The 18,519-nt window shown below is 35.7% G+C and overlaps 1 protein-coding gene across 1 annotated transcript; it reads left to right on the top strand.

The window, feature by feature from the left end:
* Positions 1 to 5,125: 5,125 nt before the first annotated feature.
* On the top strand, positions 5,126 to 7,799 carry LOC119691638. The gene has a single exon (XM_048629156.1). It carries the CDS (start codon positions 5,939 to 5,941, stop codon positions 7,172 to 7,174), a length of 1,236 nt encoding a protein of 411 aa, XP_048485113.1. The 5' UTR covers positions 5,126 to 5,938; the 3' UTR covers positions 7,175 to 7,799.
* The last annotated feature ends 10,720 nt before the right edge of the window (positions 7,800 to 18,519 follow it).

Here is an 18,519-nt window from a genome sequence, read left to right as displayed (position 1 = left end):
ATGTGTCATTGTGACGCATTCACAATCACACATACTATAAATTTAAGTAGTAAATCTACAATATGCTATAAGTACGTAAATATGAACTGAAAATTTACTCTAGCAACTAATATCCTAATAGCTATAATTCAGTACTTATTTAATAAATATACTTATTTACTTAATGATGAAAATAAAGCAGTCTTGTGTATAGTTTCCGATGACACAATACCCGGAACAAAAAGCTATTTTAATATAGTTGAGTGCCTGAGTCTCTGATACACAATGCCTTTACAATGAGAGCTTCTCCGAAGTTCTCATGGGTCGCGATAAATCGTTGCAATACATTGAGATCTTATAACAGGTAACAAGGAGAAGCCAAATAAATATAAAAACTCAAACTGTATTGTCCTATTGCTGACGTATCATGTATGTAGTGAAAAAAAAAACATAATTTGTAATGCCACAGAAACGGTCATTGATACCGGTTATAAAGTACAGGGTGGATAATTACGAAGATGTTTTATTGTTTCATGTTTACGAGCGCGCTTTTTTGTCTTAACACAGCCCTCACTTTTTGGTAGGTGCAAATCCGTGCATAAATTTCTTAATCAATGGCTGTTTTAAACTATGTAAGCCTATCTCTTTCTCTTCCCCCTTATTTTACAATCCCAAGTATAAGAAGCTCGGCTCAGATCCAAGTCTTGGATTGCTTTCAGTTCGCTGATGCTACGAATCTCCCAGCCAGGAAGTTCTAGTGACAGTTATTGTTACGTATTTAGGTCATTTCGCAAGCCGCTATGTCAAGATTAATGTCAAACTCGCATTGTCATAAAAGGTACCATTCATGTACCGTATAATACTAATACCTAATAATCTCAGTGTTCTAGTTAGGAGCTTCTAAATTTCCAAATATTGTTATGAAGGCAGGTTAAGGAATAATATAAACTACCTAGGTACCTACTCAAACTATTTTATAAATGCATAAAAAAATTGAATAGAATCGGAAACGAATGAATTAAGCATTCGCTTATGACTATTACAAAAAGTAAAACCACAAAACTGTTAAAAACTTGCTTTATCTTTTCGTATCAACCGATGCGGCTGCCCGCTCGACCGTGGCGGTTAATTAGTTAAAGAAACAAAGTAAACGAATTCCCGGAGATAAATGCAAACAGTTTATTTGAGCGAGGTTCAATTTCTTACACTTTCCATTAATGCGCGGCGGCCACAAAAAAATCTTCTTATTGCAACGGCTGGGAGCCTTGGCGAGGGATATTGGAATAATTATTTAGCTTTCTGCATTTTCCTTCTTGCTGATACAGATGATTGCGGAAAGCGGAAGATAATTTTGTCTTCAAAGAAATAACGAAACTGTAGCTTTAATAAAATGAGACGGTGAAAATTGGCTACGGTTAAAGTTTAGTTATTTGAAATTTGAGTTTAATAAATAGTTTGGTTTGCCTATTTCAACTACTGCGTACTTTAGGTATAAATAAAAATTAATTTTTTCAACATTTTGTCTTAGTTTATATACAACAGTATTTTTAACGCATTTTTTGATGTTAGACAGTCACCGACTGAACAAACCTTTACTTTAATTCTAGTGTTTCACACCAACACGCTAAGAAGACGAAAGATTTTATATATATCATATATATTATTTATATATATTAAATAAACAAAGTTAAAAAGAAAAAAAAATATCGAAATCAGATTAATTAGTAGATAGGTAAATTATGTTTGGTCTAGCTATAGAATCTTGCGGTGCAGCTGCCAAAGATTCATCGATTCTCATCCCTATCCTACTCATTACATAATTAAAAACTCACACATACTCACAACACATACACGCATTTATTTACACTTTTACGTAACTCGTTGGCAGCAGAAAGCCCCCCATGTTTGCCTTTACAAAGATAAAAGGGGTATATCCGATTTTCCTTCATGTTGTGTTGATACATGAACCGTTCCTAGTCTGCTATTTGCGGATTCGTGGCTGTGTGTCAACAACCTCTACAAACAGCTGCAGGCTTTCAGGGAAATTCTTATACTTAATATAAATCTGCCTGAACCAGATACCAATCATATTCGTATTGGGTTGTGTCTGTTAAGTAAGGCTTAATTGTTATTATCGCCATTTCTTTGTTTCGTGTCTAGGTTTTCTTAAAATAACTTTGTATAACGTAATTTGCGTATTTTTATTTCTACGGTCGACTAATACAGTTTTAATTGGACATTAAAAATTATGTTCGGTAAGTTTCTAGGTTCTAGGTATATCTTTATATTTTGTAAAACTACGATACTGGGTCGAGGCACAGACCTACACTAACGTACAATATATGGATAACACCCCTTTGTTGAGTCAGGGATTAGCAATTGTATTTATAGTTTAGAACCACCGCACAATGGAACATTGCAGCGAACTAGGCAAAGAAGAAGAAGAACGAAGTATTGATTACAAACAGGTATTTAGTAGGTCAGTCAAACATTTTCACTTGTTTTTTTAAACCTACAGAAAGTAATAACAATAAAAGCAAATGAAGTTGAATACAATTTTCCTCTTCGCGAGTTTTACTGGCCGATTTGGGAAAATGAGTTTTACCGCTTTCACAAGTTTGCACGTTACGATTTCACAATGATTGGATACCATTGACAAATACACTTGGATGTACACATCAGCTAAGTAAATACATATACGAGTTTTGCAAATGTTGTTGAGTTACGTACATAATGAATGTAAGGATTATGGAAGGAAAAAATATAGTTCTATTAGCCAATTAGACCACGGTACTGATAAGAAGTAAAGGAGCTTAATAAAATTATGCTGAGTTTTATTGGGCATTATAGTCGTAGTTGTAAGTACATAATAGTCATTCCGCTAGGATTCCGTACGGAGCCAGTTGTTGGGCTCCAACCTGAAGACGCCAGAAAACAGCTAGCTAGAATAAAGCTTAAATTTGATACACTTTATAATTTTGTCTTTCTGAGTGAACTTTACAGAAGCTCATAGGAACATTTTTAGGAAAATCTCAAAATTATATTGGGTGACAAACACTAGTCTAGCTTTTGTGTCCGTCACGTTAACAATAAGAAGAACATTAAATAAACATGTGTAATCTTCACAACACTAAGCTTATTGCATATAATCTAAAATCAGAAACACTGGTTAAGTACAATTTTATTAAATAACTCCACCGTACGTAGCAGTGGTATTGAAATTGAATATGGTTGCTTGGTGGTCTCAATTATCGACATTTGGGGTCGTGCGGCGCCCGACGCGGCGTATTGCAGATGTGATTGCAATCTCAGTTCGATGTTGCCGGCGAATATTACATACTAGAGCCTGTTCAGATCACGGATGCCCTCGATAAGTGCTTTCGAGCTCCCATACGTGAGTACTTGCGTGTTTCACGTTATTGAAAATAGATTTGGCAAATGTTGCGGCGGTGGAAATTCAAAACATTGTGTTAGTTAGAGAGTCTGTGTGATGTAAATTCTGTGTGAATTCGTACATTATTATTATATGTATCTTCAGAGTAAATGAACGTAGGAAACTGTATATTTTCATATAATAGCATAGTGTTTATAAATGGTCGGTACTACATGATTTTATGTTGAAATATATATTACGTATAAAATTTGATGCCTTTTAGGTACTTGTTTGAATCAGCAATATTACAGCTCGCAACTTATCACATGATTAAAAAAATTACAGTAATCAAAATCAAGATGACCACCACAAATTAATTCAGACCATCTCTTTGCACATACCAGTAAAGTTGTAAAGTTATAGCATGTTGTTTCACTATATTTAATAGTGATATACAGGGTGTTGCAAAAAGGGTATACTAAGCCGAAACCTACATGTGCAGCATGGTATATCTAAGCCCGAAACTGAAATCAGAATTTGAAAATTCGCAAAAAAAAAATTTCATTTTCCATAGAAACTTTGTTGGTCACGTGACTTTTACTATGGGAAAATTTTTTTTTTTTTCGCGAATTTCCAAATTCTGATTTTAGTTTCGGGCTTAGGTATACCATTCTGCACATGTAGGTTTCGGCTTAGTATACCAATTTTGGAACACCCTGTAGATAGTATGTTACACTCGTTACGCTAAAATATGTGAGACATGTAAAATAGTTTTCCGGATAAAATAGCACCAATCAATTTGAAACAAATCCAATTCGTTGCAATACTGAAACGTTGGGCCGTGAAATATTCAGATCTCGTTCCAATTTAGTAATTGGATACTGGAAACTGATGCAGACTTGGAGTGCCCTTATATGACTCTGTTACCCTAACAAAGACTACAATTGTAATAGCTGAGAATAACAATACTTTGAGACTGATTTCGTTTGAGTTATACATAATAATGGTTTGAATTTTTATATGGACTCGAGTTATGAATACTTGCTTATGGTTTTTTTAAATTTAAGTTTCATATAAAAATGCAGTTTGTAATTAGGTATGAGGTTCTACACACTGCTAAGGAATTTTGCGGCAAGCGACGCTATAAATAGCATGAATGTAGTTCACTGTAAAAAAATACTTAAATTATACATAGATTCGATTGACTACGCTATAAAGCTATGTTTAAATTGGCTAGTTAGTATTAAATGTATTGATTCTTAGTTTATAGGTATTTAAAATATTTTCATAACACAATGTACCGTAAAAAGGATTATGGAAATGTAGATCGAATCACGAAACGCGAATAAACGCTACGCACCGTTCGGTCCAGTGGGAGCTTCAGACAAATCGGTGGAGCTGTAAACTTGATGAGGGCACTCCTTCGCACATCTGAAATTTATTCAGTTCCACAGCGGAGATCTTAGACTAACAATATGCGAGCAAGACGGTGTGTCACGAAACAAAAACAAAGCAGAATTTTACGCATTTTGGTTACTGTCAAACAATATTAATATCAACCAATGTATCATTATTATTTTTTAACAAGTACTATTTATTTTTTACAGAATTTACACACACATACCTATATAATTTTAATGTAAGCTGCATTATTTATTTACTTACCATACACACTCTCATAACAGTAATTCACACAACACACACGTCCCATATACCTATACTTATATATTATTATTTTTTATTTATTTTTTGTTTGTACATAGTTAAGTAGGTAGTTATGTACCCCCAAGTATCTCACCCTTAGAACTTTCTGGAACTTTAAATATAAACATAAACAGAGATACTGTAAGCATTGCAACATATTATATTGTTATTGCATCAGCCAGGATGCTGATGGATCATTCCACGAATCTCCAACTTTGTAAAGCATCAACTGTATGGAGTGTAGAGTGATGTATCAGCAGATTGATCACGTAGGCCACTCTTAGTGTTAAGACTATGTCATTGTATGAGTCAGTATTAAACGGACCTCAAATCGGAACGGTTATGCTCGTCTTTAATTTTAGTTTTTAAAAACCTAATAGCGCGGACCCGCAATTTGACTGGCGCAGCCGGTAGGATAGTCGCTAATATTAGCAGCGCGTGTTTCGCATCTGTCGGTTCGAGCATCAAATTTTGCTTACCTAAAAAGGTGAAATTACGTCGCGATTCGCTATTAAACGGCTATTCCAAGAACCAAACAAATACGTCAAGAAAAGGGTATTCAAAAGTGCATTAGTGTTTTTGCTCGAGTGTTGAGGCAGCGATGCGTTGGTAAGTACACTTCTCACCTCCCAAATCCAGTCCTCTCCATTTTTCACATGTTATTTAGGGATCAAATTCTCTCTGCTTAACGCTAGATATTAAGTAAAGTGTATTAAATTGATTAAATTGATTAAAAGTAAGAAAAAGTTAATTGTAAAGCTAAAAATAGTGCATCAAATTCTGCAACCCCTAGTTAAGTAAAATATAGGATAAGTAATCATTATTCTAGGAAAATTCCCATAATTGTTGAGTTATTTTGGAAGCGTTTGCTTAAAATTAGTAATGTCTAAAATAATTTTAATACCCCGCGAATTTTCTGGAGTAATACCCACCTTCAATGGTGACGGGAAGTTACTAAGGACATTTCTCACGAAATGCGAATATGTTATCAATGCATATAAAGGAGATAACAACCCCGAACAGGAGCTCTACCTGTACCATCTAATTACGAGCAAACTAGTTGACAAAGCCGCTGTTCTTATCAGCGAAAGACAGGATATAGAGTCATGGCAACAGCTAAAAGAAATTTTGACACAAAGCTTCGGTGATAAACGCTCAGAAGAGTGTATAGCCATCGAATTGGAAACGTTAAAAATTAACCCACAAGAAGACTTTTCTAGCTTTTACAGTAGAATACAACACATTAAAAGCGCTTTAATAGCCAAGGTCAACCTTTTGGAAGACCAACAACTAAGAAAAAGTAAAGTAACAATATATGAGAATCTTGCCAAAAATGTTTTCCTCTATAACTTGCCTGAGGATTTAATACGGATTGTACGGTTGAAAGAATGTAATTCGATTGAAAGTGCCCTCAGCATCGTATTGGAAGAGGTAAACTTCAAATTCCAATATCAATCTAGAAACAATATGTTAAAGAATGCAACCCCCACGTCAAAACCCCCTCAGTTAACATCATTTAACAACCAAAATTCTTTCAGACCACCAGCATTCCTTCAGCAAGGCTTCAGACCTCTTGTTCCACAAAATAACCAATTTAAATTTGGCATCCCCCAAAATCAACCCTATGTTAGACCCAACTTCCAGCCTACAGGCTACAGACCGAATTTCCAGCCTACAGGCTACAGGCCCAATTTTCAGCCAACTGGTTACAGGCCCAACTTACCCCAAAATCAATTTAAGTTCGGCATCCCCAACCAAAACTTGCAAAGACCACAGTTTAAATTTGGAATTCCCAACCAACAGTTTCACCCCTATAAATCCAACAATGCAGTGACGACTGACGTATCCATGAGAACAGCCCCTGTAAAACAATTCTCAAAACCAACCAACATGAACCAACTCTTTTATAACGAGTTGCCATACGAACCCGAATCAGAGCAAAATCAACCTGAAAACTATGACGATAATGTCTATTATCCTGAGTACGCTCACGAAGAACCCGCGTACAATGACGAATACTACAATGAAATCCCACCTATGTCTAATCAGGAAATAGAGACTGAAACTGAAAATGAAAATTTTCAGGAAGAAGCCTCCCCAACCAACCCGAAGAGATAATACAAATAAATTGCCACCAAGTTAATAAACTACCCCATATAGTCATCCCTGAAATAAATGCTAAGTTCATGATCGACACTGGTAGCACCCGATCTTTCATGAGCCCTGAAATAGCGAACTATTACTTTTCAGACTTCAAATACCAAGAGCCCTTTGAAGTAATTAGTACCCATTCACGCAGCAAGCACGGAGAAGTAATTTATATACCTCTCCTGAAAACATTTCAGAGCCCACTGAAACATAAATTTTATCTGTACAACATAGATAAAAACTATGACGGTTTGATTGGTTCAGATCTACTGACGGAGCTTGAAGCCACAGTAGATATGAAAAACCAACTACTTATAACACCCAACACACGGATACCAATAATATACAGTCCACCTCGACAGGCTATCCTTGAGCCCCGCTCTGAAACCCGTGTGAAAATTCCCACGAGCTTAGAAAATGGTGAAGCGATAATTGACTACAGAGATTTCGGAAACGGAATTAGAATGCCTTCAGCAATAGTCACTTGTAAGAATGGCCTCGCTGAAACAATTATACAAAATCTTTCAGAGGAAAGCGTAACGCTTACATTCCATAAGCCTTTTCAGGTCCAACCTTTTCAGGAAACAGAAATAAAATGTCATTTTAACACCGCCACCACCGACTATGATGTAGACGAAATATTAAAAGACAACCTTAATAAAATCCGCCTTGATCACATGAACGAGGAGGAAAGAAAAGCAATTTTCCAACTTTGTTATGAGTACCGCGATATCTTTTACACAGACAAATTACCCTTAACTTTCACCAATCAGGTAAAACATGAAATCAGAACCACTAACGAAGATCCGATCTATGTAAAACCCTATAGATTACCCCCGGTCCTTAATGAGGAAATCAATAGACAAGTGGAAAAACTGCTTAAAGATAACGTCATACAGGAATCCCACTCTCCGTGGAGTGCCCCAGTTCACCTCGTACCAAAAAAATTAGATGCATCCGGCGAACGAAAGTTCCGTATGGTAGTCGATTACCGACGCCTTAACGAAATAACTACAGACGATAAGTTCCCTTTGCCTAACATCACTGACTTACTTGATAAGCTAGGAAAATCTATATATTTCAGCACAATAGATTTGGCATCCGGCTATCACCAGGTAGAAGTGCTAGAAAGAGACAGAAAGAAAACGGCGTTCAGTACACAGAACGGGCATTACGAGTTCACGCGTATGCCGTTCGGTTTAAAAACCGCGCCCGCTACTTTTCAGCGCGCAATGAACAACGTTCTAAGAGGCCTGCATAACATCCATTGCATGGTATACTTGGACGACGTGATAATCTTTTCAGCTAGCCTTCAGGAGCACATTCACAAACTCAAAACAGTTTTCCAACGACTTAGAGAATCCAACCTGAAAGTACAGTTAGACAAAACAGAATTTTTGTGCAAGGAAGTTCTTTATCTAGGTCACAAAATAACTCAGAACGGCTTACAGCCGAATGACGATAAAATTCAGGCAGTCCTGAATTATCCCATACCTAAAACTACCACCGAAATAAAAAGTTTCCTTGGCCTCATCGGATATTACCGCCGATTCATCAAAAACTTTGCCCAAATAACGAAACCGCTTACCAATTGTCTCAAGAAACGCAACAAAATTGTAATAGATCAACAATACATAGATGCCTTTCAGAAGTGTAAAGAGCTATTAACAAACGCACCCCTCTTACAGTACCCAGATCCTGAAAAAACTTTTATATTGACCACCGATGCTTCCCAGATAGCCCTTGGTGCAGTGCTTTCACAAGGTGCAGTAGGTAGTGATCTCCCCGTCGCTTATGCAAGCCGCACTCTGACCGAAACCGAATCACGTTATAGCACGATCGAACGTGAACTTCTAGCCATTGTATGGGCCATCAAACACTTCCGCCCCTATCTTTACGGGAAGAAGTTTATCATTTACACCGACCATCGTCCCTTGGCGTGGTTACATTCTCTCAAGGAACCCAGCAGCAAACTTACCCGTTGGAGGTTATATCTCTTAGACTATGACTTCGACATAGTATATAAAAAGGGCAAACAAAACAGTAACGCTGACGCATTGTCGCGTATAAAAGTAAATGCACTATCTGATAAGGACTCAATGGTAGTAAATTATGACAAAAAGGACTTACCCCGCGATTCACAGGACTCACGTACAATCACCATATCTGATTCTGAAAAAGAAAAAACAATCACCATCTCCGACTCAAGTTCTGAAAAATCAGACTTAGAAAATATTACATATCCGGTTCCATCCCTCTCCAGTAAATCTGATACAATACATTCAACACAGGACCTTCAGTCACACGGTATACCTATTTTACACGAAGCAATCGATACTAAGCCTAATCAAATATTAGTTTTTCAATGGTATAAAAACAGTATGCAAGTTCAAGACAGGTCCCGCGAAAAACAAAAGGTCTTAGAAGTTTTCCTACCCATAGATAACCAAGATCTAATAAAACAATTCCTGAAAGAATACATAAAACCAAAAACCAAGTATTTCATCTATTTCGAACAGGAAGAACATCGAAAACAGTTCAGCAATATAATAATCAGCCTTTTTAAGGGTGGTTCAATCCAATTTTTCGAGTGCACTGAAAGAGTAGTTTTCATCGAGGACGAAAATGAACAGAAGGCGGTTATTCTGAAATTTCACCTCGGAAAAACCTGCCACAGAGGTATTCGAGAAACCCTCACACACATTAGGCGACATTTCTTTTGGCATAACATGACTGAAACAATTTCAGCAGTAATTAACTCATGTGACGTGTGCAAAAAGATGAAATATGACCGTAGACCCCTGAAACCATACTTACAGTTAACTCAAACACAAGAAGCCCCATTTCAGGAAATATTCATAGATCTGTTCACTATCGAAGGAAAAATATACCTCACCCTTGTTGATGCTTTCAGCAAGCTAGGCCAAGCAATCGAAATTTCTAGTAAAAGCACCCCTGAAGTCATCCGCGCACTAATAAAATACTTTTCTTATTACGGTGTACCAAAGAAAATAAGCTGCGACCCCGGTACTGAATTTAACAACGAGCTTCTGAAAGAAATGATGTCACTCTATAAAATTCAATTGCACATAGGCACGCCTAGAAACCCTAACTCAATGGGTATAGTCGAACGATTTCATTCCACCTTAATTGAAATTTACAGATTGGCAAAATACGAGCAACAATGTACCGACGCCGCATCCATAATGACTTACTCTATCATGGCGTATAATAACTCAATCCACTCCGTTACTAACTTAACACCATTTGAAGTCGTCTTTGGTCATGTAGAGTCTGAAAACCCATTTAACGTAAACTTCGAGAAACAATACTTACAAAAATTGATGAAAGATCACGCAAAACGAACAAAAGTTCTATATAAATACATATCAGATAAAATGCTTACCTCGAAAGAAAAATCCCGTGAAAAACGTGGTGGTGAGGCCGATATTCAGTTCTCAGAAGGAAAACCAATTTTCACAAAATTAGTCAACACCCGCAGGAGCAAGGATAAACCCCGTTTTGAAAAAGCGATCGTTACAGGAAAACCTGAAAGAAATATCGTCCCTGTTACCGTCAGAGGTAGACAGACTAGAATTCCCATTAAAAACATAAAACGCCCTTCGCAGGTGCTGCTTAGTGGCCATGATGGCTCTCATGAGCCCCAGCCTGGGCCTTCAACTTCAAAAGATTGAAAACAATCCCGGGATCCTCCCCGTAAGACAAGGAACAGCTGTTATTCAACAGGATAACTGGCTTATTTTTAAGGTATTAGATTTAAATGGCCTACTGATGGAATTAGAATATAATAATAGGAAGTATAGTAACTTTAGTAAGTTAGTATCCGTAGATAAGCCTTATTTTAATGAATTTTTAGGAATACGAGAACAAGTAGAGTATTTACAGAAAATTACTATAGATAAGTTTAAACAGATTATCCCTTCACACCGAGTCCGTAGAGGAATATTGAACCCTATTGGTTCTATAATAAAAGTCATAACAGGAAACTTAGATCAGGAAGACGCACAACATTACGAACAGTTAATAAGTAATTTAAATAATCAACAGATCTCTACAAACAAACGCTTAACCGTTGTTTCTAAGATGATAGACGGCCTAATTAACTCATCAGAAATATTACATAATAACTCAAAAATTATGGACAATAGACTAAAACGTATTGAAATAATGTTAAAGGAAATCAGCACTAAAGAAAATAATGCAGTTTACTCTACTTATATCCTAAGCTTGTATAACCTATTTGTAAGTAATTTTAGAACGCTTTATATAAAGATTAGCGAGTTAGAGACTGCCTTAGCCTTCACTAAGATAAATATTGTACATCAATCTATACTTAACTCAACTGATTTATTACAGCTGTTAATTAATATATCTAAATCTGAAAACCTTATGTATACACCTACCTTGGAAAATTTAGTAAAAATAGAAGATACAATCAATGTTAAATCATACATGATAGATAGAAAGATAACATTTGTATTAGAAATACCATTGATAGCAAACTCTACCTATAATTATTATAAAATGTACCCCTTACCTATCTTTCATGACCCTGAAAACCTTACCCTTGTAATAATTCCCAAATATCCTTATATCCTGGTGAGAGGTGTTACATATTTACCACTTATACAGCCTTGCAAGCAGGTATCTGAAGAAAATTACCTATGCACTCATGAAAATAGAGCACCATACCCTGAAATTACATGCACTGAGGAGCTGATGACATTTAAAGAGCACCCGACTCACTGTAATCAGAATGCAGTGATTATAGAACAGATTAAGGTTCAGAAAATATCTATTAATAAATGGATATTATATAGCCGCAACACAACTATTATTGAAAAGCGATGTAATAGCGAAATAAGCCGTAACTCCATAAAGGGTACGTATATAATACTTATAGACGAACCCTGTGATCTCTACATTAACAATATGCAGCTGCATCATCAACGATCATACACCGAGAATATGTCATCAGAACGCATCCCTTCAATAAAACTGCCGGAACTACAAAACAGAGTAAACTCCAAGGAAAACGAGAATCCAGTAAATCTTCAAGGAATGGACCTCAGCGACCTGCAACACATGTCCTACATGCTGAAACAACTCAATAGTGAAAGTGATAGTGAAATGGGCAATTCAGTGAAAGTGAAAAGCATTAGTCTAGGCACTCTCTTACTGTAATTTATTGTATTTTTAATGATTATTGTGTTTATTCTTAAAAATAGGAAAAAGCTCACTAATATGTTGCAGTGGCGAAATCATCGAGATGTGCATGTGCAACCCCCCGATAATTTCGCTCTTAAGGAGGGAGGAGTTATGTACCCCCAAGTATCTCACCCTTAGAACTTTCTGGAACTTTAAATATAAACATAAACAGAGATACTGTAAGCATTGCAACATATTATATTGTTATTGCATCAGCCAGGATGCTGATGGATCATTCCACGAATCTCCAACTTTGTAAAGCATCAACTGTATGGAGTGTAGAGTGATGTATCAGCAGATTGATCACGTAGGCCACTCTTAGTGTTAAGACTATGTCATTGTATGAGTCAGTATTAAACGGACCTCAAATCGGAACGGTTATGCTCGTCTTTAATTTTAGTTTTTAAAAACCTAATAGCGCGGACCCGCAATTTGACTAGGTACTCGTGTACGTGACTGAGGTCACTTAAAAGGGCCAGCTGAAAATCAGCGCTGTGGCCTTACTGTCCACAGCTCATGCTGAGCTGGTGCCGTTTCGACACTCCGGACAGCAACCCGTTGTGTTATTGTTTTATATTTTGCCTGTATTTTTGTTTTTTTTTGCCTCATGTTAATTTTTTATTATTATTTTTTTTGGCCTTGTTATCTTGTATATGTATTTCTTTTCTTTAAGTCTGTATTTTTCTTTTTGTTGTTGTTGCTGTCTATGTGTCGAATAAATGTTTCTTTATCTTTATCTTTATCAATGAATTTATTCACTGTCACAAATCTCCTAACCGAACTAATTCAAACTAAGAGCTCAGTGGTAGAAGTGTTTTCTTTTGTCGAGACGTTTCTTTTCACTGACATTCCATCTAGTTCGTATTATAATATCGTTGGTGGAGATAATTTCAAGAGCTCGGCAGGATCTCCGGCTGTCCCTGGAGATGAATCGTTTTTTTGGTTTCCGACGGGCAAAAATGAAACGCTCCTGTTTCCTTCATAAAGTTTAAACTATGGTAACTGGTGCGAATCTTTTGTTTAAAATGAATTTCAGGCTGTTGAGTACAGAGGAAATTCATTACGTACCGTAATTTTATTTCCATTTTATTGTTAGAGTTGAAACTTTACAGCAAGGTGAGTGTTGCTTTAGAAAGAATTGTTGTACACAAATACACTAACATTCCAAAATGGGAGCCATTACCATTAGCAAAGTGACACCAAGCGCACAGTTCGTGTTTGCCAAATTGAAATTTCAAGAACATAGTTTTAAATAATAACCTTTGCGTGTCGATTCGATTAAAATAAATTCAACATTTCCTCGTCGCCTCTTGATGCTTTTATAAACACCAATTTTAAAACGTTCTCCAGGTAGCAATATAGATCAGAAAATTGGTACGTAAGTAAGCGTGGAGTGCATTGCTGTGCGGCCAAGCAATTGAAACTTGCTTCTCAACTTTAGCCACGCAATGTGGGGGTAAACTCTGGATTATACCGCTCTAGTATCGCCGTTCTGAATACCTTTCTAGTAGGCTTTCGTTTCTTATCGAGGAACAAAAAGCGGCAGTGGTCGTCACGCAAGACGCCTATTAAAACGGAGTTGTACTAAACACAAGTTTCATAATTCTTTGCATGGTGGGTAACTAAAGTTAGCACAACCAAATTAAAAAGCGTAGGTAATAGGTATAACGTGGCGTTAATTAAGTTCATTTATCTGGTCTGGAATATGCAAATGGATAGAATTAAGTTGTTTCTAGTCAAGGAGCATAATAATTTAGAATCTAGGCAAGATTTACCCATATTTTTTATGGCTAGGTGATTCTGTAAATATTATCTTTGCTTTTTGAAGAATGACAAGTCAATCACGACTCTTGCATATATATATCATACAGAGTTTAGAAGAAAACCTACTATAACTATATACCATTTTGTTAGTTTAAATTAAAGTTGTTATTTTTGTTATTGTTTACATACCTATATTTATTATTGTACATTTTAAGAGCTTACATTACAGTATACTTTCGATAACCACCAATCAAAGGTTGGCTGGTAGAAATTGCTTTTTTAGCAATAAGTCCGCCTTTGTGCGCAAATTATAAGCTATGTTTTTTAAAATGCTTCTGTGTAAAAATTGTTTTTTGTGTGCAATAAAGTGTATATAAATAACTACATTGGTTTTTTATTTAAATTATCTGTCCGTTCGCCTAACCAACTATGTCAACAATAATGTCATTACCGTCAAAACAAACATTGAAGCAACACGTAAACGATAAAATACGTGTGCATAAAGAAATCTTTGAACTCGGCCGACTTCGAAGTCCACGTATTTAATATTTGATTTCGGTTCACGAGCAGACTCCTCAAATATACATACAGACCTTTTTCATAGCTGTCGTAAAATCTGCGGTTGAATTGTCATGGTTAAAGAAAGATACGATGAATTATGTACAGCGCGGCCGCCACCGCCGCCCGTGCCCGGTTGGACGAATTTAGATTTCTGATTCGCTCATGCTATTCCCATACATTTATTGCTGGTTTGATCCAGTTTCTTCCGATTCGATCGAATATTTTCAAAGTGTTTTGGTTAAAAAAGTAAAACATAATTTTTATTGCTTTAGAAAAGTGTTAAAAACTAGCTAGTGTCCGCGAGCTATAATATTCTACAATGGGAATTCCCGTATAAAAAGGGATGCCACTTCATACTTACTTACCAAATTTCATTAAAATAAATCCACCTATTTCCCATTGAATGAATAAGCAGCATCCATCCATAATAGAATAGTTAAATACTTACTGACTCCGATTACTTTATAAATTTTGTTTTTTTTTAACTTTTCGATAGGTCTTTAGTGCAATTACAGGTTTTAGGTGTGTGTTTAGGTACCACTGGCATCTTCAGGTTTGACTTACAATACGAGTAGGCAGTCAAACAGTAGATTGATATCTGTTCTGATAGGTTGTTCGAACCGGCACTGCAATGGCTTATGATTGCAGTGCCGATTCGAAAGAAAGAAAGAAAGAAAGAAAGAAACATTTATTTGACACACTGAACAATAAAAAACAGAAACAATAAAAAAGTTCCACACATAAAATACCAACACGAAACGACCCCAATTTTTCAAACATCAATTAAATATTTGAAAGAAATAGTATCGTTATTAGTTGTTAATATCCTAAAGAGATGTTAAATATGCTCAGATTGCAGAAGGCATCATTAAGCTAGGTTTTTTCCGTTTGAGAGTAATTTGGTGCTTTTCTTACTGGAACTTTTTCATTGCCCGTGAGTCTATTTTCCTTTCAATCTAGGTGATTGCCATTAGCGCTTGGTCGCCATATTTAGCAGAAGGCCGACCATGATTTTCTCACCCTGTGAATTTATCGAGCTCCGAGAACACATTCAAAATTCCTTTCTTTATTGAAACTACGTAACTGTAGGCTGTAAAATATTATACTTATTACATAATTGACTCCAACATCGGATTTCGATCACGTCTTTTAAATGGAGACATTTGGACATGCGGCGCTGTCCTCGCATAAATTTGCAACTTAAACAGAATCCAATGTGATGGTCACGGGCTATGCAGATGTTGTGTCGGACCCAGTTTGTATTTACATAAGTGTATTTCTAGTTTTTGCCAAGAGTTTTTAGCATAGCAGAGTTTCTGTGTAATGTGTTGTTAACGGTGTTTTATGGTGTTAGGTATTTTATTTTAAAATCCATTAAGGTTTTTAATTATTGTGAACTCAGAAGCTGCAATAGATAAAATCGTACGAGCCAAAACCTGTAGCATTATTAACGTGCGCTACACTCCTACTATCACAATTTTGCATGATCACCATCTTCAGATTTACTTTTGTCTTTTTTATATGTAATAATAAGCGCTGACAGAAAACTTCCTTTTAGGTATAAATTGTGTCTGATTCCTGAGTATTCCCGACATACTCTCACTAGCGGATAAATATGTCCTGTATGTTGGATATAATAATATTAAACACGTGAGAATAAGTTATTTTATAGGCTTTTTATTTTATTCACTTACCTACTTCAATAAACAAAGATCTACAGCACACGCTGACAAGAAAAACGGATAGCACTCGAGAGTATTGAAAGCTAGTTTCCTAAACAAAACTAAAAAGTTAATCAGGATTTAACTTAAACAAAACGCAGAAAATAGTAAAATAAAAGAATTAAACACAATAAATTATGCTGTATTCTAATGTAAAATGAGGTACATAATAATATGACATATCTCTCAAAGTTGAAGCGGTCAGCCTGTCATTCACAATTTTTCTCATATATATTTTTTGTGACATATAATTTTAATAATACCTATTTGCTTATTGTAAAAATATTATTTCGTTGGGTTTGTTAAATCCACAAAATATATTTTTATAACTTTGGCCAAATATTTATTACCTAATCCATGCTTAACATTTCCCAAGTTTTCGGAAACCGGCGCTGAGTACCTACTATAAACAGTAGTCACTTTGGCTGTACAAAAGGACACATTTAGGTGTGAAGTCTGTTAAGTTTCCACATAAATCAGTGGGCAAGTTTATTCAAACGGCTCTCTTGTGACATTCCCGTGGGCTGCGACGAAGTTCTCGCCTCCTTTGTAAATGCGTTCGCAACTTACTTTACACCTTTGTTACCTACTTATATTTTTGGAAATCTTACCATATAAATACCGAGTGTTAGGCGGACCCTAGACCTACAATAATATTGTGCAATGTATTTATTGTGCAATAAGTTTTTAATCCAAATGACGTTTGCGCAATCTTCAATATTAACCCTAGAAGATGAATTATATTGCACAATTGTCAATATTGATCTTCTAGGGGCCGCCTTATAGTACTTATGGTGCTTCTTAACCTTTTCGAACCAGGTGGACCAGGCTTCGAGACGTAGTAGAATTTTAATTCTTTCTGATTGCATAGTATTTCACCTCTCGTATGTCACGCCTCCTCAATAAGAAGGTTGGAAAAAAGTGCGCATAAGTGAGCCACCTTATTAAGGTGGTTTGGTACCCGCGTTTTTTATAGGGAAATACACTCACGGACAAAGAAAAGGTTCCACTGAGAAAATCACCGAATTACTCCTAAACGGTAAAGGCTAGGCTTAATGCCTTATGCAACATTGAAGTATATTAAATAGAGAATCAAGATATTACCAACTAAAACGGTAATATTTTGTTCAAATTATAAATTAAATGTTGGAAAAAAATGGTCGTTTGGTGTCGGCATTTTGTCAGTGGAACTTTTTCATTGCCCGTGAGTTTATAAGTTTTTCTTTTTGTTGTTGTTGCTGTCTATGTGTCGAATAAATGTTTCTTTATCTTTATCTTTATCTTTAGTTGTAATATAATTTAACTGTAAGTTAAGTGTATTAACTAAAGTGGACGATAAAAAAATAATTAAAAAAAAGCTTACTCACTGACTGTCAGTATCTGGGAATCTATATTTGTAAGCTTATAAAAACTACTAAAATAAAAGCGTAGCACTGTTAGTTAAATTGCTTGCTACGGCGTAGCCACTCGTTCGTTACTATATATACCGATATATGCGTTGAAATATCTCCGACAGGAGTAGTTGCAGCTACATATATCAGATGAAAAAAATATATATTCATATTTAGAGTTTATGCTTAATTTATTACTGCTTTCTATGATTTTTCGAATTATTCTATTATTCATTTAGCTATGATTTTCACGGTCTAAGTAAAAGTATGTACTTACATAAAATACCCTGCGAATCTTATACATAGGTACATATTATTAAAAATATTAAGAGCCATAATCATAGAAGATTCGTTACTCGTTATCATAAGTTTGTTATACTGTGTATTCGCGTAAACTCGTGCAAAAATGAAAACTAAACAGATTCAGTTCTTTTTTTGTTCAGCTAGGTTTTTCTGATACCAATGAAATAAAATCTTTTCTAGAAATTCATATCTATGTGTACTTCCAAAAAAATGATTTTTTCCCTGCAAATTGATATTTTAATTACAGCAATTTTGCCAAAATGAGAGTTCGATCTCGATAGCATCAATATTCCATTTTCTGTTCATTATCATGACACGCCAACAAAGAGAAATTATATTGAATAAA

This window comes from Plutella xylostella, chromosome 22, assembly GCF_932276165.1.
Source record: "Plutella xylostella chromosome 22, ilPluXylo3.1, whole genome shotgun sequence".
NCBI classification, from domain to species: domain Eukaryota; kingdom Metazoa; phylum Arthropoda; class Insecta; order Lepidoptera; family Plutellidae; genus Plutella; species Plutella xylostella.
This window is presented reverse-complemented; position numbering and strand designations above follow the sequence as displayed.

Bases quoted from the DNA above. Each gene is read 5' to 3' on its own strand.
- LOC119691638 (XM_048629156.1), top strand. From the start codon at position 5,939: ATGTCTAAAATAATTTTAATACCCCGCGAATTTTCTGGAGTAATACCC.